The 24,343-nt window shown below is 35.2% G+C and overlaps 1 protein-coding gene across 1 annotated transcript; it reads left to right on the forward strand.

The window, feature by feature from the left end:
- Positions 1–13,452: 13,452 nt before the first annotated feature.
- On the forward strand, positions 13,453–21,916 carry LOC100817661 (protein VACUOLELESS1). The gene is made up of 15 exons (XM_003551879.5): positions 13,453–14,444; positions 15,171–15,461; positions 16,599–16,738; positions 16,899–17,004; positions 17,084–17,176; positions 17,430–17,519; positions 17,598–17,711; positions 17,906–18,013; positions 18,120–18,193; positions 18,965–19,019; positions 19,711–19,892; positions 20,072–20,201; positions 20,352–20,454; positions 20,752–20,849; positions 21,434–21,916. The coding sequence occupies exons 1-15, from the start codon at positions 13,659–13,661 to the stop codon at positions 21,593–21,595; spliced, it is 2,532 nt and encodes an 843-aa protein (XP_003551927.3). The 5' UTR covers positions 13,453–13,658; the 3' UTR covers positions 21,596–21,916.
- The last annotated feature ends 2,427 nt before the right edge of the window (positions 21,917–24,343 follow it).

Raw genomic sequence — 24,343 nt, forward strand, 5'->3', positions numbered from 1 at the left:
CACACTGAGCCACAGACACACACACAGAGACCCCACACACAAAGACACACACACTGAGTCACAAACACACACATACACAAACACACTCACACACATAGACAGACACACACACACACACACACACACATAAAGAGACAAACACCCTCACACACACAGATAAAGAGACAAACACAAACACACACACACACACACAACTGTTGATGTCCTTGTATGTTCTTGTACGTCATGAATGTTCTTGTATGTCATGAAAGTTGTTATACGTGCTGAATGTAATTTGCTATATAAATAACTGTTGTTCATGCTGAGTGAACTGTAGATTCCCGTTTGAGACTGAATGCAATGATTCTTGCGGATAGTTTACATTAGTCATTGTATTTAGTCTTGAATTGTCTGTTTGGACAGTTTGGGGAGACTGGTATTTTTATGTTAGACTCATTCGGTCAGGTTATTATTATTTTGATTAATTTGATGAAATTTCGGTTGAATGCATTTCAAGTTGTTCTCTGAGTGCATACTTGATTATCGTGAAATTCGTTTCACCGATGTCTTGTCGTGTACTTGGAGACCAATGCGAAATGCTGCCGAAATTTACTCAAATTGTTCAAAATAATGCTAACCATGACGTTTGAGGCTAACATAAAAGACAGTCTTCCTAAATGGGATAGGGTCACACCTATAAATAAAAAAGTGAGATTTGCATGCATGGATTTGCTTAGATGGATCGAAGTTGGATCAATCAAAGTCGCATGAGCCCAGAATATGAGGATGGCGTCGAGCAGTTTTTGCAATTTGCTTTAGAAAGAGGTCGACCGGATGAAGAAGGAAAATATTATTGTCCTTGCATCAACTATTTGAATGGAAGACGACAACTACTTGACGACATACGGGACCATCTATTGTATGATGGGATGAAGAAGAATTACATGATGTGGATATGGCATGGTGAAGTGACTGACATGCAGAGTGGGTCCCAATCTGAACCGTTTGATGTAGAAATGGGAGATCGCTTGGAGGACATGATTCGTGACCTTGGACAAGAGTGTTTTCAAGAAGCACACGCCCCTGTGTATGAAGGATTGCAGAGTGATTCAAAGAAGCCTTTGTATACGGGGTGCAAGAATTCCTTAACCCTGTTTTCTGTGGTGTTAAGTCTGGTTAATGTGAAGGCCAGGTATGGGTGGAGTGACAAAAGTTTCACCTCATTGCTTGAGGTAGTGCACAATCTGCTTCCAGAGGACAACACGCTGCCAAAAAGTTACTATAAGGCAAAGAAGATATTGTGTCCCATGGGTATGGAGTATCAGAAGATTCATGCTTGCCCCAATGATTGCATACTCTACAGGCATGAATTCCAAGAAATGTCCAAATGCCCTGTGTGTGGGACTTCACGGTACAAAGTGAAGGATGACGAGGAAAGCAATTATGATGAAAAGTCACAGAAGGGCCCGCCAGCAAAGGTTTTGTGGTATCTGCCTATCATTCCAAGGTTTAAGCGTCTTTTTGCTAACGAGGACGATGCAAAAGACCTTACATTGCATGCAAATGGAAGGCTTTCTGATGGAATGGTCCATCATCCGGCTGATTGCTCCCAGTGGAAGAAGATTGATGGTTTGTATCCGGATTTCGGGAATGAGCCAAGAAATCTTAGACTTGGACTAGCTAGTGATGGAATGAATCCATATGGCACCTTAAGCACTCAACACAGTTCATGGTCAGTTCTGCTAGTAATTTACAATTTGCCTCCTTGGTTGTGCATGAAGCGAAAATACATGATGTTGTCTATGATGATATCGGGCCCAAGACAGCCAGGAAATAACATTGATGTTTATCTAAGTCCGTTGGTTGAAGATCTGAGAAAGGTTTGGGACAAGGGGGTTGTAGTGTTTGATGCGTTTCGCAAGGAGACCTTTGAAATGCGTGCAATGCTTTTTTGTAACATTAATGACTTTCCAGCATATGGGAATCTCAGCGGTTACAGTGTTAAGGGTCATCATGCATGTCCCATCTGTGAAGAAAATACAAGTTACATACAACTTAAACATGGGAGAAAAACAGTCTACAATAGGCATCGCCGCTTTCTAACACCCAATCATCCTTATAGACGACTGAGAAAAACTTTTAATGGAAGTCAAGAGCATGATATTACGCTGATACCATTGACTGGTGAGCAGGTATATCAGCGGGTTCAACACCTGAATACTGTATTTGGGAAGACCCAAAAGAAGGATAAAAGTCAGAGTTGCATATGGAAGAAGAGGTCCATTTTCTTTGATCTTCCGTACTGGTGTGATCTTGACGTTAGACATTGTATTGATGTTATGCATGTGGAGAAAAATGTTTGTGACAGTGTGATTGGGACGCTCTTTAACATTCAAGGCAAGACGAAGGATGGCTTGAATACCCGTCAAGATCTAGCTGATATGGGTATACGATCACAGTTGCATCCAAGGTCTGATGGGAAGAAAATTTACTTGCCCCCAGCCTGCCATACTTTGTCCAAGAAGGAGAAGATAAGTTTTTGTCAGTGTCTTTGTCGGGTGAAGGTTCCACAAGGATACTCTTCAAATATTAAGAGCCTTGTGCAGTTGAAGGAGCTTAAGCTTGTAGGGTTAAAGTCTCACGATTATCACATGCTTATGCAACAATTGTTAGTCGTGGCTATACGAGACATCTTGCCAAACAAAGTCAGGTTAACGATAACTCGCCTGTGATTTTTCTTCCATGCTATATGTAGCAAAGTCATTGATCCAGTCATGTTTGATGAGTTGGAAAATAAGGCCACAATTATACTGTGCCAATTGGAGATGTATTTTCCCCCTGCTTTCTTTGACATCATGATTCACTTGATTGTGCATCTGGTCAGAGAAATCAAATGTTGTGGTCCTGTTTATCTACGGTGAATGTACCCGATTGAGCGATACATGAAGATCTTAAAAGGGTATACAAAGAATCTATATCATCCAGAAGCATCTATTGTTAAGAGGTACATTGCAGAAGAAGCCATTGAATTTTGTTCAGAATACTTAGAGAAGGCTAAACCTGTTGGGCTTCCTGAGTCTCGGCATGATGACAGAGTGGGTGGTAAGGGTTCAAGAAGACTGCATGTGATCACTCCAAGTGTAGAAGATTTGTTACAAGCTCACTTATATGTCTTGAACAACAGTAATGAAGTTTTGCCATACATAGTTAAGCATGAAGCTTTAGTCAAACAGAATAATCCAAAAATGTCAAAGAATTGGGTGTTGAAAAAGCATAACAAGACTTTCTGTGATTGGTTTAAAGATACAATCTTTGCATATGAGAATGCTTCAGAAACATTAAGAAAGCTAGCAGATGGGCCTAAAAGAAATGTTATAACCTGGCAAGGATACAACATAAACAGGTATTCATTTTACACAAAAGCACAAGATGACAAAAGTACAATGCAGAACAACGGGGTCACCCTAAGGGCTGAATCTCAACACTTTGCAAGTGTCAATGCCGCCAATCCCTGTGTAGCTTCCATCCCTTACTTTGGGTTCATTGATGAAATTTGGGAGCTTAATTATGTGAAATTTACGGTATGTGTTTTCAAATGTAAATGGGTTGACAGCAACACCGGTGTGCGCACTGATGATATAGGATTTGCACTGGTAGATCTAAAGAAACTTGGTTACCACAATGACCCTTTCATAATGGCAGAACAAGCTAGACAAGTATTTTACATGAAAGACCCTTGTGATGAAAGGTGGTGCATGGTTCTGCAGGGCAAAACAGTTGGTGTTAATGTAGAAGATGATGATTCAGACATGGACACCTATGTTAGTCCTTTGACCGCTCAAATCACTCGTAACGTTGTCGGAGAAGAAGAAGCTGACGACGTTCATGCTAATCGAAATGATCATGATGAAGGAGAATTGATTAACATCGTCTAATGTAATTTTTGGCAGAGACAGAGGTCACCAAAGCAAGTAAGTGACAACTACATTTTTCTCTAATTGAGGCATCGGTTTTTTGTTTTAGATGGTATCCTTAGGACTTCATACAACTCATGTTTGTCGCCAGTTTCATCATCCTCCACCCATTTCTTCTCTGTCTTCTCACGCTTATTGTTGTTAAACCCATATTTATGCTTTCTTCCCTTCATGTCTTGTTTTATCACAACTTTAGCTGAATCTCCTATCTTCAGCATAGTTGAATCTCCTGTCTTATTCTCCAATGACACACTTTGATGGCCTGTATCTTTTTTCTTCGTATGTTCTAGAGCTTCAGCTTCAGAATGCATAAACCAATCAGAATTTTCCATTGATCACCAAAGGCTTCTGCATCAGCATTGACACTCTCCACCCTCTTTGGCTTATGCTTCTGTGCTGCATTTCGTGCTTCCTCGTTATAAACCTCAGCTTTATTAGAGGCTGCAACTAGAACAATTAGCACCAATCTGTGCTTCTTCCTCATCTACCAGCTCAATATCTTTCCTTTCAACTTTTGTTTTGTAAATTACAGTGTAGTTTACAAAAGCAAAGGTGAAACGAAAGATATTGAGCTGGTAGAGGAGGAACATGCATGGATTGGTGTTGATCCTTCTAGTGAGACCTCCAATAAATATGAGAATTATAAGGAGGAAGCACGGAATGCAACACAGAAGCATAAACCAAAGAAGGTAGAGAGTGTCAACGCTGATGCAGAAGCCTTTGGTGATCACTGGAAAATTCTGATTGCTCTATGCATTCTGAAGCTGAACCACTAGAACATACGAAGAAAAGAGATACAGGCCATCAAAGTGTGTCATTGGAGAATAAGACAGGAGATTCAACTATGCTGAAGATAGGAAATTCGGCTAAAGTTGTGATAAAACAAGACATGAAGGGAAGAAGGCATAAATATAGGTTTAACAACAACAAACGTGAGAAGGCACAGAAGAAAAGGGTGGTGGATGATGAAACTGGCGACAAACATCAGCTGGATGAAGTCCTATGAAGATCCTCTTCATTCTCAAAGAGTGGAATGAGCAACAATTTGAAGGTTGTACATTCAGGAACTAAAGAATTAAAAATAGCTAGTAATAAGAGGGATTTGTTTTTGGGATTTTCCGAGCAGCAAGAGCAGCTACGCAAGAAGCTTGCACTTGAGGAAGGAAAGATATTTGCAGCTAATGGACAATTTTCTTAACTATAGGTCCTGAAAATTTTCCCATTTTTTTTTCTTATAAGAGATTTAAATAATATAAGGATATGCCATAGGGCCCTGGTCATTTTTACCCCTTACAATCTTAGAAGTAAATATAGTCCATGTTTTTACGAAATACCCTTATACCATTTATATTTACATATTAGCAAAAAGAAACAGTAAAATCTTAAGGACAAATAGTTAAGAAACTTGTTCATTAGCTGCAAATATCCTTCCCTCCTCAAGTGCAAACTTCTTGCGTAGCCACTCTTGGTGCTCAGAAAATCCCAAAAACAAATCCCTCTTATTACTAGCTATTTTGAATTCTTTAGTTCCTGAATGTACAACCTTCAAATTGTTGTTCGTTCCCCTCTTTGTTTTCTGCAAAAAAGAAAATCAATATCAAAGAAAACATGAATGAAGTCCTAAGGATGCCATGTACATGTATTTATGAAGATATAGTATTTATATTCCATCAAGCATACATTGACTGTTGATTACATGTAATAGACTTTTTATAACATGGTTGCCCCAAATCACAATTAAAAAGCACAACTACCAATCTTTCGGAGTCCTTTGGTTAATTTGTCTTGTCTCCTTCTGTGGTGGGGTTTTGTTTAATAATATTATACTTTTGCCTTCCAAAAAAAACTTATGACTGATCCTCTTTTCATTAATCCTATTTTGTATGTTATTGTATAAAAGATCATGGGTTCTCCACCTGCCTCCACTCCTCCTCCTCCTCCTCCTCCTCCTCCTCCTCCTCCTTCTCCTCCTCCTCCTCCTCCTACTTCGGACACATCGGCTTCGCCGTCTGCCGTGAAGACGACACGCAAAGCCTCACGTCTACGATCGTTGTCCACTAGACCACCTGGTGCTAAGAGACCAGTGGTGCATGTTGATCCTGCTGCCGGGAAGGCCAACGGTCCCCACAGGAAGAAATTAAGAACATATTTGGGGATTGTGGCGCGTGATAAGGTGGACATCACCTACGAGAACTGGAAGGAGGTCCCTACTGCTCAGAAGGACCTGATTTGGGAGGATATTCAGGTATTTCTCTTTTCTTATTTGATTTTGTTTAATTAATAGCCAAAAAATACATTATTGTAACAAATAAACTTTATTTGATGTTGTCAGGCGGAATTTGATATCCCAGAGGCTTCTGACAGTAGGACGAAAAGAAAGTTACTATAGACTATGGGGGAGAGATGGAGGCAATTTAAATCAGACCTCACGAGGAAATGGGCCCTTGCAGTCGATCAAGACGGTGTCGAGGACACTGTCTGCGAGAAATACGGCATCAGCAAGGAAAAGTGGGCCTTGTTTTCCCAGACTCACAAAGACCCTTCTTGGGAGGTATGTTCTTTTCCATTTAAGTTGTTTTTCATATTAAACATGATGTTGTTATATTTCATTCTACCCATTTCAAACATTATTGTTTAATTTTTTCAGGATGTGCGCATGAAGGCACAGGCCATCCAGAAGCAGAATACTGCCCCCCTCGTTTTGTCTCGTGGGGGTTATGATTAATTGGAGCAGAAGCTCCTGGCTGAGAAGACGAAGAAGAAGTTGCAGGAAGCTGCACAGTTAGGAAGCGTTGATGGCATCATCGACCCTCCATCCCCGGTCAGACGCCACGTGAAGTGGAAGATGGCCCGCACGAAGAAGACAGGGGAGATGACGACTGAGGCCGCAAAGGAAATCGCTGAGAAGATTGTAAGTCATTTTCAACTAACCATTACAATTATGTTTCAATATTTTGAGAATGTCATGTACCACTGTGTGTTTTCTGTGCAGGATTCGTTTCAGGAGCAGGCCACACAGGGATCGTTCGTCCCCCATGGACGTCAGGATGTTTTGGCCGCTGCTATTGGACGTCCATAGCACCCTGGACGTGTCCGTGTTGCTAGAGCCGGTGTCACCATCAAGCAATACTTTGGATCGGCTCCACGGACGTCCCGCAGCGCTTCCTCCCTGCCTCCTGACGAATTACAGCAGCTGACCCAGCTAGAGGAGTCCATCACAGAGAAAGTGACGAGGCAGGCCATGGCATCCTTCAACCAGCTTCAGTCGCAGATGCAATCTCAGGGACTTACAGTGCCTCCTGAGCCTCTAGTTGGTCCCTCCGGTCCTCGAGTGAGCACAAAGGGGAGTTGTGTTGATCCCTCAGGAAACGATCCTGAGACGGGTGACTCTGACAGGTGCGACTTGTACATAGAAGCAGATCCTGCCCGCCTGGTTGCCATGGGGAGAGTTTATGAGGGATCCACTGTTGTTCATAACACTCCTTTGTTGCCTGGCCAAGTAAAGGTGAGTGTGGAGTAGGTTACAGATGCAGATGCTCCAGTTCCTGTACCCACTGATGAGATTTCCTTAGTGGGGCAGACACTTCACACCTTCCTTGCTTGGTCGACACATCTGGTCAAGTCTTTATCACAACAGGTACTTATTGTCCTTACTATATGTTTCTTCTTTTTAAATTAATTCATTAAGCGTGCCTCAAATTAGGCTATTTAACTTTGTTTCATGAACAAGTAGCTGTGTCTCCGCCAAAACCACCTCCGAAGCCCGATCCGGAGGTCGATGATCCGCTTTATCTGATGACATTGACTATCCCAGAGCTTTTCTTGAGGCCTTATCAGGTTAGATGGGATGCCACCGTGTTCGGGGTCATTAATCCAGATTTCCCCCTCTACATAAAGCACAAAGACCTCTCCGAAATCGCACACGGTGTTCAATGTCTCAGCATATCGGTGTTACAGTTATGAATTTCTGTAAGTCTTTATATAAAAGGCTTTTAATTACCTAAGTTATGGCTTTCAATTCATAAATATTTAACTTTGACTTAACATAAACAGGCATCTCACTAAAACATGTATGCGAGTGGGGAATTCTGATATCTATGGATTCCTCGAGCCACAGTCCATTTAGAGGTCTGGGCAATCGCAGTTTGAGTCTGAAAGTTACATAAAGAGTTGAATGCAGAGTTCACAACGTGATGTCTATCTTGGAGCCTACCTAAATGGGTAAGTCACAAAATAACTAAATTTAATTAATGTTTACTAATGTACTAACCCATTTTAGGTTCCATTGCAGCGGACACTGGCAGATGGTCGTCATCCTGCCCAAGGAACACCTAGTTGTCTGGTTTTGTTCATTGCATAACAGGCCAGACAACTACCTTAAGGGGATTATTAATAGGTTAGTGTTCTTTCCAATACATTTGCATTGTAATACCTCAATGTACAACACCAGTTTTTAATTGTTACTCATATGGAACAGTGCTATCAAGGGTCTTGATGATGCTCCACAGCCTAAATCAAAGGCTTCTGCTAGGTGGATTGTTGTCAAGGTACGTCATTTACATAAAACTTCCACTTATATATATTTCTTTATGTGTCTGTACACTAGTTGTTTAATTAATATCCAAATTTCATTATGTATTTAGTGTAATAGACAAAAAGGAAGTACTGAGTGCGGCTACTATGTGATACACTGGATGTCCACCATCATTTTAGAAACTTTTAGAAATAATTGGGAAGCGGTAAGTTTATTTCAAACAAAATCGATTTATTTATAATTTGTATTACATTATTAACTTATTATGATTTATTTCATCATGCAGTATTTTAACGATCCTAGACCATTGGAGCCAGAGAGATTAAAAGCATTGCGGATCCAGTAGGCACAGTTTTTTCTCCGAGTTAGAGATCAGGCCTAAGATTTAGAGACATTATCTTTAGCTTTAGTTTACTTTGGTTTAACATTTTTTACATTTTCTATGTAACATGAACATTGAATTCATTTGATGATTGTTCTTTATGATAAATCAATTATTTGATGTTTATTATCATTAAAACTGCTTGAAAGCATAATAAAATGTTTATTTGCTGTGAATTGGACCTCCTGAAATTGCATTTGACAGGTACAATTTTGGGTTTACTGTAAAAACAGAAAGTATATATAAAAAAAATACTTGAAAACAACATCGGTTATTAACAAAAACCGATGTTAATATCATAAACAACATCGGTTATTTACAAAAACCGATGTCGATATGAACCTTAACATCGGTTGTAATAGAAAACCGATGTTAACGTTTGAATATTAACATTGGTTATTTGTGTAAAACCGATGTCAGCGTTTGTAGTTTAACATCGGTTATCTGTAGATAACCGATGTCAACTCTTGTACATTAACATCGGTTAGTTATAAATAACCGATGTGAACATTTGAATATTAACATCGGTTATGTACACATAACCGATGTTATACACAAAGAACTACACCAAATAAGTGTATGCATCATCAACGTTGACATCGGTTTTCTAGCAAATTAACATCGGTTTTTCAGTAAAACCGATGTTAATGTATTACAATAACATCGGTTTTTCTAAAAAACCGAAGCTAAAATAACATATTAACATCGGTTTTACTGGAAAACCGATGTCAACGTTCATCATGCGTACACTTTTTTTGTTGTTGTTCATTGTGTTTAACATCAGGTATTTAGAGAACCGATATTGTCATATACATGTTAACATCGGTTCTCCAAAACCGATGTTAACATTCATATATTCAACATCGGCACTTTCAACATCAGTTTTAGAACCAATGTAGAATGTTCTAAATAACTGATGTTGAAAGTGTATTTTCTAATAGTGAAGAAACAAATGACATTCTCCTAAAAAATACTGCTACAAATTTGGATCCCGTGTAATTGCCTCCTTCCTTTTCTACAATATCTGCAACTAATAAAAAATCTGGGAAAATGATCACGGTAAAGAGAGATGACGAATGAATAAAATCTATATTGTATGGTGTGGAACCCCAAAAAAGGAGACAAAATCAGTTGAATTCAAATTGTTCAAATCAACCTTTGTATTTATAATAAATGGCATACATCTAAACCATGCATGTTTGTATTTAGAAGCTCCAGAGTGCCTTCTCTCTTCGTGGGGAGCATCATCATGATTTTGATATATCATTAGTTAGAGTTTATATTATATAATGATAATTCTCCTTAGTTTTAACTCCCTATAATTGATGTGCAGTACGAGAACTTAATGTTCTTGGTCCCTACAATGGAACGCTTAGGTATGATACTTAGTTTACTTCTATGGTAACCTTGAATTCTCAAACTCTCTATATGTTTATCTTTTTATTTTATATATAAATATGTTATGGAATAACTAGAATTTTCAATGTTCATTTTTTAAAAATGCGAGCAACTACTAGGAAGTGTCGAGAATAACTGAGTGAACTATTTCAACTTAATTAAATGCTCAGAGTTTGAGTATTGAAAATATAGTTATGTTAAAAATTTTAAGATGACATTTTGTTATTTATAGTAATCTTTTTAATTGGAACAAGATTGTTTCTAAAGTTCCAATTGAAGATATATGTGATTAATTATTAAAAAAATAGGTTTAATTAAGTTTTTCATACTTGAAATATAGGTTGTTTTTAGATTATTACTTAACATTCATTTTTTTCACCCAAGAACATGAAAAAAATTTCAATTTCATTTTACTACCGTTAGTTGTCATCCGTTAAGTGATGATGTTACAGACGAAGAAGTGTCACGTCATTACATCTTATCACAAACACCTCATTGATATGTGTCAGTGACAACAAAATGTGATGACGTAACACTCTGTATGACGACTAATAACATGTAGTAAAATGAAACTAAAAAATTTGTCAGGTAATTATTTGACAAAAATAGATTTTTAGGTAGTAAGTGAAAAAGGGTCTATTTTGCAGGTATGAAAAACTTAATTAAGTCAATTTGAAAAATAATTTTTTAGTTAACAAATGATAAAGATGAGTTTTATCAAAATAAATAATTTAATTTTAGATAAAATGATAAATTTTATTATTTTATTAAAAATAAAAATAAAAATGGAAATCATAAATTTAAGTTATGTTTAAAAGCAAATTTTATAAGTCAATAAGAAAAAATCATTTCTAAAACACTTTTATTTGATCAAATATTTTAAACTTGTCAAAAAAATAAAAATTAATTAAAATAACTTGATGAACCTATATGTAATTTATTTTATCCTATTTATTTATTTAAGATAATTCCTCATTCAAAATAAGAATATACATTAAATTAATTAGATAATTTTTTATTAGCATGAATTAAAAAAACACTATTTGAAATTTGTAATAATTCACCTGTCAATTTATCATGTTTAATCATTTGAACTAGATTAATAAGATAATATTAAAGATAAAATTAAAGAGTTAAGATAATAAGATTTAATATATGGACAAAGTTAAAAGAGAATGTAGAGAATAGTGAAGGAAGAGTTAGGGAAAATATAACATGTTACATGTGTACATTGATTATAGACCACAAAACATCAATTATATATGATTTAAATAAGTTTTCCATACCTTAAAAATAGAGAGTTTTTAGATTACTATCTAAATATTCATTTTTTCAATCAAATACTGGGAAAAAAATTTAGTTTTATTTTACTATCTGTCGTTAATTGCATTTCATTAAGCGATGACGTGACAGACTGAGTGTTACGTCATCATGCTTTGTCACCGACATGCATTGAAGGGGATGACATGGCAATGAGGTGTTCGTGACTAGGTGTGATGACGTGACACTTTGTCTGCCACGTCATCACTTAACGGAAGACGACTAACGACAGTTAATAAAATGAAATTGAAAAAAAATTTAGGTACTTGGTGAAAAAATATAAATGTTATGTAATAATGTAAAAACGCCCTATATTAAACTTGCATTTTCTCTTCTTTTTTTTTACCAAAAATGGATCAAAGTTTCTCATATAATTCGGGTGTTAGAAAGATTACCATATATAACATAAAACTTTTTTGTCAATTCTTTCTAATCGAGCCTCTTGATCTGTCATTATATCTCTAGAAGTTAAAAGAATTACAATTTCCATGCCCCTAAAATTTGAAGGATTCGTTGATAATTAGATTCAGCTATGAAAAATTTAATTAAGCCTAAAGAAAAATATAAGGCCAATTGATAATGGTTGATGGTTATTGATCTAAACACAAAAAGGAGAATGTAGTACCGGAGGTAAAGGATGGCTATTTTATTCCTGTTATGCGAATGGGAGGGGTCATCAAAATCAGTTGATCAATTAGGCTCTCAACAGGCCCAAAAAAAATCAACTAGAAGCATGCATAAGCTGCCTTAACTTTAATACAATTTATTTAAAGTTTAAAAATAATAGCGACAATAAACAATGTCCCTTCCTATTTTGATTATAAGAAAAAAAATTACAATTATTAAAAAATTAACTAATTTCATCAAAGTGTGTTAATTCTAATTAAAAATAAGCTTTTTTTTAATTATCATTTAAGTTATATCAAACATAAAAAAAGTCTTTAATCTTTATTAAATGAAGAAATGTTGAAGACGGATTCATTAAATAAGATAAAAAATAATTAAGATTTATTTATACTTAAAACCAAAAAATAAAATAAAATAATTATTATTTATATTTAAGATCAAAGGAAATATAAATTAGAGTGTATATTCAGGGCACATTTAAGTAAATAACTTAATTAGAAGTTTATTCAATAAAGTATAGTTATATTGGAGTTTATACATCTTCAAGTGCATAAATAAACTTATACATTGTTTAATCTAATAAGTATTTGTGTATATGATTAGGAAGTATTTGACCTCTTGACATTCAACTAATCTTTCTTCTAGTGAGTGGATCCATCTTGAAATAAAATCATATTTTTTAGTTGTAGTTTTATATCCAAGTTAGAATCGAAGACCTTAATTAAAAAAATCTAAATATCAAACAACGTTACAAACAACCCAAATCATAACTAAAAAAAATTATAAGATTGAAAAAGATAAAGTTCTATTTCATTAATTGTCATATTATTTTCTTAAACATTTTGGTAATCCTAACATTAAAACGTTATATTATATTATTTCGTTTCAATCGTTATTACCAATCCATAGGTATTATAAAATTAATTTACAAATAATCATATATGATATTTTGTCAATAAATAATAATATAAAATTAATTTACATTACACGTAAAAAAAATAATCTTCCATTGTCAATTCTTTTATTCATATTTTTAAATTAAATTTCAATATATTTTAAAAGTATCAATAATTTTTAAAAAGCATCTTATCTCATAATTTAATTTCTTAATTATAAATCTAAATATAATTTATATATTTAAAAATTATTTACCAGAAATTTTAATTATTTAAAAATAAAAAATACATCTATCAAATTATTTAATAAATTTATATAAACAATAATTTAGTTTTAAATTTATATTAACTAATTTCCTTCGAAAAAATTAACAGAGTAAAAAACTTGCTCTGTCACTCTGTTCCTACGTTCCTCAACAGAACAGAACAGAACTTTCCCCTCCCCATTCCCCTGAACCGTACCTGAGCAATCGATCGATCCATGTTCTCCCTCTGATCCAATCCCAAACCCTACCAATTTCATTCCACTGTCTCTCCGAACTCCAACAATGGCGAACGTGTCCGTCGCGGCGGAGTGGCAGCTCCTCTACAACCGCTACTACCGCAAGCCGGAGCTCTACCCTATGCCGTGGAAGCACGTGGACCTCGCCCGCACCAAGGTCGCCGCCGCGCCCTTCGGCGGCCCCATCGCCGTCATCCGCGACGACTCCAAGATCGTGCAGCTCCACGCTGAGTCCGCCCTCCGTAAGCTCCGCCTCTTCTCCTCCTCGGGCCGCCCCCTCGCCGACGCCGTCTGGCGCCACCCCGGCGGCCGCCTCGTCGGAATGTCCTGGACCGACGACCAGACTCTCCTATGCGTCGTCCAGGACGGCACCGTCTACCGCTATGACGTCCACGCCAACCTAATCGAACCGAACCTCTCCCTCGGGAAAGAGTGCTTTGAAGATAACGTTGCGGATTGCGTGTTTTGGGGGAACGGTTTGGTTTGCATCACCGAGGCGAATCAGTTGTTCTGTATTGCCGATTTCAGGAACCCTAGCGCGGTGAAGCTCGCGGATCCCGAGATCGAGGAAATGCCGCATTGTATGGCCGTGATTGAGCCGCAGTACACGGTATCCGGGAATGTTGAGGTTTTGCTCGGCGTGGATGATGCTGTGGTGCTTGCTGTGGAGGAAGATGGCGTGCAGAGGCTCGGGGAGGGAGTGCTGCGGGGGCCGCTGCAGAAGATGGTGGTTTCGCGCGACGGCAAGTGGCTCGCGTCGTTTACTCACGACGGGAGGCTCTTGGTGACGACTTCGGACTTGACTGGAGTTATCATCGAGAGGGAGTGTGAGGTGGGTTTGGAATGATGCTTTGGATGGATTGAAAGTGTTGTGTTTGTTGTTGGGATAATGCCAGTTTTGTTGTGGTGTAGTCTTCGATTTTAGGATTGGTTGTGGTGTTAAATTTGAAATGCCAGTCAGAAAAATGCTAGCAACGTGTTATCTAACACACTCTTTTAAACACAGTAATGAGTCTCACTTGTGATTTTGTAGTTTCTAATTAATTTAAACCAATAGGAAAGTGTGTCAATAGGAGTGTTAGAGAGTGATACTCTTTTAAACACAGTTATTTAACGAGACTCTATGATTTTGTAGTTTCTGATAATTTTAAACCAATAGGAAAGTATTAGAAAGTATGTTGCTAATAGTCCTAATGCATTATTTATGGGTTTTGAGGGAGTGTTTATGTGGTTTGTGGAATTCAAGGGATGTGCAGAAGGACATGATAATGGATTTAGAAAAAGTCTGTGACTGTGATTTTGGCTGTAATGTCAAGGTTTTTTGAGTTTCTGTGGCTAAATTCCTATGCAACACAAAAAATGGGAGTATCTAATATTTAACAAGGTGTATACAGTGCTCATGTTATGAAGTTTGTACTCTGTTATGAGTGTTTGTGTATATGTATTTGCCCCCCACCCCACTCCCCCAAACCATTTTTATCCTTCATACCTCACGTCAAGTTTGGATCAGAAGCTTGCATGATGCCCTTAACTAAATAATTGCTTTTTATGCATGCAGTCAGCTCTTCCTCCGCAGCAGATTGCTTGGTGTGGAATGGATGCTGTGCTGCTGTACTGGGATGATATGCTTTTAATGATGAGTCCTGAGGGAGAGCCAGTTCACTACCTTTTTGATGAACCAATAATTCTTATACCTGAGTGTGATGGAGTAAGGATATTGTCCAATACTAGAATGGAATTTCTACAGCGGGTGCCTGATTCCACCGTTTCAATCTTCACAATTGGAAGTACATCACCTGCTGCTTTACTATATGATGCCTTGGATCATTTTGATAGACGAAGTGCCAAGGTAGAGACTCTATTCCTGGCTTCCTGCAATTATTTTACTGTTGCAAGACTGATTATCATTTTCACTGTAGAATTCTAAAGTTTTGATTGTATGTAGAGTTTATATGTTCGGAACTTTGAGGTAATAACTAATGTGTGCCATTGATTAAATTTAGATATTTAGTCACTGACAACTAATAAACCTTGAATCTGTCTCATACTTTTTACAGTATGTGGTAAAGAAAGGCTGCAGTGTGAATGTGTGTAAATAGCAAAGACTTTGAAAATATATTTACCTGTCTGTAGGCTTGACAGTGATTCACCATAGCCTAAAGCCATTATAATTGAGCATTAGTTTTAATTCTTTTGGTTTTTGTCTTAATAAAAAATATTTTGAACAATTTGAAAAGGAACTTAACTAGTAGCTCTAGCAATGAATCTTACTGTGTTTTTTCTTCTTTTGCTAGGCTTGTTCTGCTTGTCTGTTGTATTTAGAATCTACTAGATGTGCCTTGAGTCATTCATTGATAGGCTACTTCTTACCAAGGATCTGTCTGTTAATTGTTTGGGTGTAGCCTTTTATTTAAAAATATAAGGCTTCTAGTTTATGCTCTATTGAGCACTGTGATGCTATTTTATTTGTGTCAGTCTGTAACATTAGGAATTGGTTTTGATTTTATTTTAGTCTATTAGTAAACAATTCAATTAAATATTCAAATATGTCTTACTGATTGTTAATATTTGTAGGTTTTTACAGCTCCCTAAACTAATCAAAGCATATTTTAAATCATTATTGTTGGACATGTTGAACATTGCTTTCTATTGACAACATAGTATACCCTTATTTGACTACATTTTGAAGGAAAAGAAGAATTGCTATTATTTCCAGTAATGGAAGGAAGATGTAGGTAAATTTGGCGGACTGAATCTAAGTTAATTTATTTTTTCTAATTTGGTGCAACTGAAAGGAAATTGAAGAATCAAATAGACGTTTTGTGGATGAGTTAAGACATGTTTTTGGCATCAAAGTCAAGAAAGAAGACCTTTATTTTATTTTGATTTTAGTTGATGTGTCAGGCCTTCATTTGTATTTTAATTGTGGCATCATCGAACAGTTCATGCTTGTAGATGAGTTTCTGATTTTCTTGTCATTCCCCAGGCAGATGAAAATTTGAGATTGATAAGATCATCCCTTCCTGAGGCTGTTGAAGCATGTGTTGATGCTGCAGGTCATGAATTTGATCTTTCACGCCAGCAAACTCTCCTAAGGGCAGCCAGTTATGGGCAAGCCTTTTGTAGGTGAGTTTGATTTGGATTTTCTGTTGGATATACTGGTGATATTCCTATAAAAGTGTTTTGTTGTCTCAAGTACACCATTTTCGATAGTGATTGTCTTAAAAGGGACAAGCATATTTTCTGATATTTGCTCTCGGTAATGATATCCAGTTGACTTTGGCAGCAATTTTCAACGTGATCGTATCCAAGAGATGTGTAAAATTCTGCGGGTCTTGAATGCAGTGCGCAGCCCTGAGATTGGCGTTCCTCTTAGTATTCAGCAATACAAGGTTTTTAAGGCTTACTTGTGTATCTCAGTGCTGAAATTGGCTATATTGATGTTATACTGAATTAGCTTATTGCCATCAGTTGCTTACACCATCTGTTCTGATTGGTCGCCTGATTAATGCTCACCAACATCTGCTTGCACTGAAAATATCAGAATATCTTGGAATGAATCAAGTAAGTTTTTGTATATTGTATGGATTATTGTATAATTTTGCATTATGTTTTGATAGCTGTTTGGCACCTGATGATTAAATACAAGATTAAAACTTCCCGTTATATAATCAGAAATTCGGGAATCACTTATCAAGTCTTGGATTCTGTTGCCGTTGTTTTATTCTTTCTCTCCTCATTAGTATCATCAGTAAATTAGCAGTCATCTTTAAGTATACGCGTGAATTTGATATTTTATGTGACTGCTTTTGCGTAGGAGGTGGTGATAATGCACTGGGCATGTTCAAAGATAACTGCTTCACTGGCAATTCCTGATGCGACTCTTCTGGAGATTCTGCTGGATAAGGTTCCCCTTCCCCCACTTCAAGCTCTGTTTGATCAATATTTGTTGCAATAACTTGAAAATTTAATGTTTTTTACTCAGTTAAAACTGTGCAAAGGCATATCCTATGCAGCAGTTGCTGCTCATGCAGACAAAAATGGCCGACGAAAGTTATCTGCCTTGCTTGTTGAACATGAGCCTCGTTCATCGAAACAGGTGCTATTCTTATTTTCTTGTGTTTATGGATACTTGTTGAAATTTATGGCTTATTAGTCTTTGCTCCCCACCTCCCGTGCCTCTTTCAACCCATTGTGTTGGCTTGTATCTATTGTCTACTATGTTTTATCCAAGGATATTGAATTTGTTGGGTGGGATATTTTATTGTTATACTCATTAATTCTTATGTCCAGGTTCCTCTCCTGTTAAGCATTGGAGAAGAAGATATAGCCTTGATGAAGGCAACCGAATGTGGTGATACAGATCTTGTTTACCTTGTACTTTTTCATATTTGGCAAAAGGTATTGGCTCTGGAAAACTTAATATTTTAGATTTTGTCAGTTTTTTTATGTATATTGAGTAACATGAGTTTATCTCTAATGAATAATTCTTCTATGGATGATGCAGAGGCAGCCATTGGAGTTCTTTGGCACCATACAGGCCAGACCATTGGCACGGGACTTATTTATAACTTATGCACGGTATGTGGCCTTGAACCATATTCCAGAAGGCAAGACAGTGTGGCTCTTCCTGGTTATATAATATTAAGGTCACTGCTAATTCCTAACCAAATGAAGAAAATAAGATGCAAAGAATAGTTTTATTAGTGTCATGTAAAATCTGTAAATTACTGAATTATGATAGAAGTAGAAGTTTAGGAGGCAACAGACCGGGCCTAATTCACTCCCTAAAGCTAGCTCAAGGGAGGAGGATTGTTCAAGTCTTATAACAAGTATCCTGGCCATATTAATATCCACATTCGGAGTTATAAGATTGGCTTAGTGGTTGAGGGGAGAAGGAGAGGTCGTGGGTTCGAATTCCCCCGCTAACAAAAACTAACATTTAACATTTGCATATCAAAAAAAAAAAAAAAAATCCTCATTCAACAATATATACATATTTCTTTATTCTAATTCTCTATTTTTCTGTACTTTAATCTTGTCTTGCTACTATTCCTAGTTGTTGGGTATTCAATCTCCTAGAGCCCTAACAATGTTTTGTTGAGAATGTGTCATCCATTTCAATAATAATTACATCTGAAGTGGTAAAGTTGGGTGGCACACATTTAATAAAGAAAGAAGATGGAGAGAAGGGTAAAACGTAGGGGTTAAGATATAAGATGAACAGAATTTGTTAATATTGTGTTCATGTTTTTTAGCTTAGGCATACTTGTGTTCATGTGTTCTTATTTGAAATATTCAATGCTAAAAGTGGATGTCATCCAGGAATTAATGACTGCATCTCAATTTCAGGTTTTATAAACATGAATTTTTGAAGGACTTCTTCTTATCAACTGGGCAACTGCAAGTATGTTTTGCATCATGTGTAGTTTCTAATTTGGAATCTGCACATATGAGGAAACGTCTGGTTTTTGTCATAGGTTGCATTACCTTGGGTGCATGTTTGGGAGGTTTTGAAGGGAAAGGGAAGGATGGACAAGTTTTGTATTTTTAAATTAAGAGTTATATAATGTTTATAAAAATAAATAAAAGGTGAGGACGTTAGGTTTATGCTAAATCTATTATAATCCTTTTATTTTATTTTAAAAATGATCAAATTAGAGAATGTTTATTAGAAATGGAATTTTACTCTCCTATTCCTTTTCCCCCCAAAACCTCACTCCCAAATATACAATAAAGGTGATATTTTTACACAGATTACTGATTACTGCTCTTTCAATCTCATGAACTTTTTGTGTGGAATTGATAACTTATATATCCACACATCCTCTGACTACCCAGCATTTTATTATTTTCTTTTTCTTTTCCCTCTAAATATGCCTTTTGCATAAATCGTGCCATTAATTAGTCTACTATTGATTCTGCCTTGCAATTTTCACATGATTTATTAATTACATCACTGCCTTGAAAGTTTATAATCATACTTGTTATGCCTGTTGTATTGCATTTAAGTAATGCTGCCAGATCATATCCTTGTATGCTCAATTGCATGCTTTCCATTTAAATACTGGAATTGATTCTGAGGTCAATCCATGTAGGATGTGGCATTTCTTCTGTGGAAAGAATCCTGGGAACTTGGGAAAAACCCCATGGCAAGCAAAGGATCTCCACTTCATGGTCCTCGAATAAAACTTATTGAGAAGGCACATGGTCTTTTTGCTGAAACCAAGGAGCATACCTTTGAATCAAAGGCAGCTGAAGAGCATGCAAAACTTTTAAGGTGTGTTTAATTTTGTCAAATCACTACACCATAAAATAAATCTCAGCATTTCATTTGTTAGGCTTGTTGTGATAATAACTCCATTCATTTATGAAGAAACTTTTAGAGTTTGGTATGGGTTGAATAAATATTTTTGTCATGCAATCAAGAGTAACATTATGACACTGTCTCTACTGCAGAATTCAGCACGAACTTGAAGTGACTACAAAGCAGGCTATTTTTGTGGATTCTAGTATAAGTGATACAATCCGTACTTGTATTGTCTTGGGAAATCATCGAGCAGCAATGAAAGTGAAAACAGAATTTAAGGTTGGTAAATTTTACTTCATTAGTGCCTATTTGCATGAACAATTTGTTGAGAAAAAAATCCAAAAATAAAAAATAGAAACATTTTAACACCCCCCTCTTTCTTTTTTCTCTGTAAATGAGTTCTTGAGGCACAAAATTTTTGTTGTTCAGGTGTCTGAGAAGAGATGGTATTGGCTTAAAGTTTTTGCCTTAGCAACAATCAAGGATTGGGTTGCCTTAGAGAAATTTTCAAAGGAGAAGAAACCTCCAATTGGTATGTTTTTAGACTGAAATTGTTATTTTATAGTTTGTAGGGAATTGGTAAGTTTAGACTGCAAATATGCAATGAGTGGGTGAGATACTGATATTGGTCATCACTATAAAGAATTCAGTACTATACTTTTGCAGTTTTGGATATTTTAATGAAATATTAGAGTGGTGCAAATCAAGCATAACTCCTTGTTATAATGTTTCAGTGTAGAGGAAAAGAACTTTTCCTAAATTTCAGCTAAGCTAGCTACTAATGCGTTACTACTATAGCATTCAATACCTACATGTTCTGGTATTATAGGTTATAGACCATTTGTTGAGGCATGCATTGAAGCGGATGAAAAGGGAGAAGCTATTAAATATATCCCAAAACTTGCAGACCCTCGAGAAAGAGCTGAGGTATTTTATGTTTGTCTCATCATTCATCAATATAAATCTCATTAATGCCTAAATTCCTTCACTGCCTCTCATCATAATTATCTGAATCCTCATCACTTCACCACTTACTATTTTGTTGATACTATAAAGCTGGAACAGATTAAGGGTTAAATATATTTTTGGGGGAGTTGGAATTTTTTTATTCAAAAACAAGTACAACTAAGCAGAGGATAAAATATCCTCCAAGATAGAAAATTCATGTTGCAACATGGAGATTGTTGAGATTAAAAATGCTGTAAAGGCTATATATCAGAAATAATAACTCCATTGAAATAGCCTTGAACAGAGTGCCATACAGAAGTCAAACAAATTTCTATCTCATTACAAGTATTGTGATCCATTTAATTGCCGAGAAGGATTGCATAAAGTGAACACTGCTACAAATTGTGTAGGACAGATTAGAGCTTATGCCTTGGATATGAGACTTCATCTGAAATTAGTGTTTTGCCAACTATGGAACAGAAATATTTTCCCTTTTATTACATTTTTGCCCTAGTGTAAGGTGCATATTGCAGCTTTACATAACTTTTCTCTATCTTGGACAGTCATATGCTCGAATTGGTATGGCCAAGGAAGCTGCCGATGCTGCTTCACAGGCAAAAGATGGTGAATTACTTGGTCGGTTGAAATTGACATTTGCACAAAATGCAGCAGCTTCATCAATATTTGATACTCTTCGAGATCGGTTGTCTTTCCAAGGTGCTTAATTTTCTTTCCAGAGCTTTCTGCTCCCTTGTTCCCGTTCCCTACTTATTATTTTCCTTTTTTTGGAACATTAGTTGTGTATATTGTGAAAAAAAATGTATCTTATCTGCTAATGTCTAGAGGTAAATGTGCTCAAATGTTGTCTTTACTTGTTCCCCCTTAGTTGTTGCGAGAGGCCATTTTCGTGTCTTCCTACGTTTTGGCTTGTTTTATGGTCAATGTACCTGTATAATTCAATTTGTCAATGAGTAGAGACCACAGCTGAGTTTGTTAATTGTATTACACATTGATAGATTCTTATTTAATTGATTTTGTTCGTGTGACCACTGATACAGAATATAGAAGTGTTACATTGTTACTTTACCAAACGGCATAGATCATCATGTAAATAATATAGTCGTAACAGAAAGCAATATTTCCTCTCTGAAATATACGTAATTTTTAACTACTTTTAATGTTTGGATATGGATTATGGAAGGATGGATTAACAAATCTTAACCATTGTGTATCTCCAGACGGTTTTATGGTAACGTCAGTTCCAAATTTGGAAGAGACGTGGTAGGCGTCTGAATAATAGGATATTGTCACTGAACAAAAATGCACACCCAGTTTTTAAATATAACTTGAAATTGACTCGCGGATTTATAAATAATATATATGATATTATTTTAGAGATATTAGAAATATTTTTTTTACAAAAAATATTATGTAGAAGATCATAAGGTTTATATGTAGACATTAAAGTATAATTTTAAAATTAATCTGATGGGTAAGTAGATATGTTAAAAATTATATTATCCAATAATTTCACGTGATTGATAATTTTTTTTAACAAGAAAAAAGAATTTTATTCATAAATGGCCATTCAAATTGTACAAAAATGACAATCGATCAGCAACATTACATACCATACCAGTTAAAATACACACTGATAAATAAATATGACAGACCAATCAAAGGATTATTCACCTATACCATCATTTCTAAGAACCAGAATTAATACACCTAAAAGGTGCATCTGAAACATGACCAAAAATTGATTGACATAACTATCAGATCAATACATCTCAAATACCAATACTGAAACTTTGTAATATGTTAAATCCGATCAACCAATATAAGCCGAAGGACATACACGTGATTTATAATTATAATTTCCCTTTTAAAATGTTAGATACATGGTGTTATAAAATTTGAAATTAATTTTAAATTTACAAATCATTTACCATCAAAGAATAATAATAATAATAATAATAATAATAATAATAATAATAAAATCAAGCCTTTTTTAGAGGAAGGAGAGACCAAAGAAATGTATTTTAAATTTTTTCTTCAATTTGATTAAAATAATTTTATTGAAAAAGTAAATATTAAAAATAACACTTTATACTAATTTCATTTAAATTTTTTATCAAGAAATGTTAGTGGTTAATTTGTTAGATTTTATTAGAAGGAGGATTGACAAATTCTGAGGTTGTATTTTTTCAAGGAGGCACTTTCACGAAAACTCAAGCATATGCTTAACCAATTAAGTTAAGTCATATTTGTGCATAAAATTTGTTACGGTATAGGACACAATGTACCTAAAACTTAAGGCTCATGTGTGAAGAGAGAGAGACAAGTGAGAGTGAGAGAAAGAAATGAGAGAGTTTCAATCTCTTTTTGTGATTCAATTACTAAAATGGGAGAGAGGAAATATTTTAATAAAAAAATCAATTTAGAAAATTATTTCATACTGAAGTGTAATAATTGTATTAGAATTAGCATTGAGTAAGTCATACTTCAAAATTTTAATAAAATGTGATAAGTTGTTAGAATTTGTAATCAATGTCATATAATTATAAATTAATTTAATTAGCAGTTACATATTATAATTAGCAGACATAATTTGATTAAAATTTCAGTTATTGGAAGAATAATATATTATGAAAATATTATTAAATATAAATATCAGAAATGAATATTGTTGCAGTAAAAATTAAAAATTCAGTATTGAATTGACTAATAAAGTGTTACATAGTTGAAAATAAGATTATTATTTTTAGCTAATGGTAATAACTAATAAGATATTCTTCAATTTAATAAAATGTTGACCCAACATGACTCATAATAAATGTAGGAAAAAAAACAATGAGTCTTACATTAATAAAAATGATAAATTGTAAGTAAAATATAATGTTTTGTGGGTTATATTATAAATAATTTGAATGTGGTTATTAAGAAAAGTAGATAAATAATTAATTATATTCAGAGTTATACTAGTGTTGTAAGTGTTGTGCTGTTAGGTGATGCAACAAAGGAAGTTACACCTTAGATGACAAGAGTCTAGTAACCGAAAGTATCACTAGCTTATGCTCCAAGGGGTGAAAAGAATTACGTAGGAGAATAGTTCAGTTTGAAAATTAAAGTATACTCCTTTTAAGTTAATTGTTCATAAATTATTATGCATATATAACAGCTAATTTGATGCAAATTAAATTGATATGTAAAGGATATAAAACGGATAATTTTTTTTTACATCATATAAAACGGACAATTTAATACATATTTAAATGATTATGCATAAATTATAATAGGTAAGCAAAATTAATACAAAATAATGAGTAGAACAAATTATAATTTTTTTTGAAGGAGGACAAACTATAATAAGATTGCTTGAATTATAAATTAAATCATTCAAATTGATATGATTTTCTAATATAAAAAAAATCATGCATAGTATGAACTGATTATAAATTATAAATTATAAA

The sequence above is a fragment of the Glycine max genome, chromosome 18 (assembly GCF_000004515.6).
Source record: "Glycine max cultivar Williams 82 chromosome 18, Glycine_max_v4.0, whole genome shotgun sequence".
NCBI classification, from domain to species: Eukaryota; Viridiplantae; Streptophyta; class Magnoliopsida; order Fabales; family Fabaceae; genus Glycine; species Glycine max.

Excerpts from the sequence above, each read along its gene's own strand:
- LOC100817661 (XM_003551879.5), top strand. The coding sequence starts at position 13,659 with ATGGCGAACGTGTCCGTCGCGGCGGAGTGGCAGCTCCTCTACAACCGC. Across the intron at positions 17,712-17,905 it reads AGCCTCGTTCATCGAAACAG|GTTCCTCTCCTGTTAAGCAT; the intron begins GTGCTATTCTTA and ends TCTTATGTCCAG. Across the intron at positions 18,194-18,964 it reads TTATTTATAACTTATGCACG|GTTTTATAAACATGAATTTT; the intron begins GTATGTGGCCTT and ends TCTCAATTTCAG.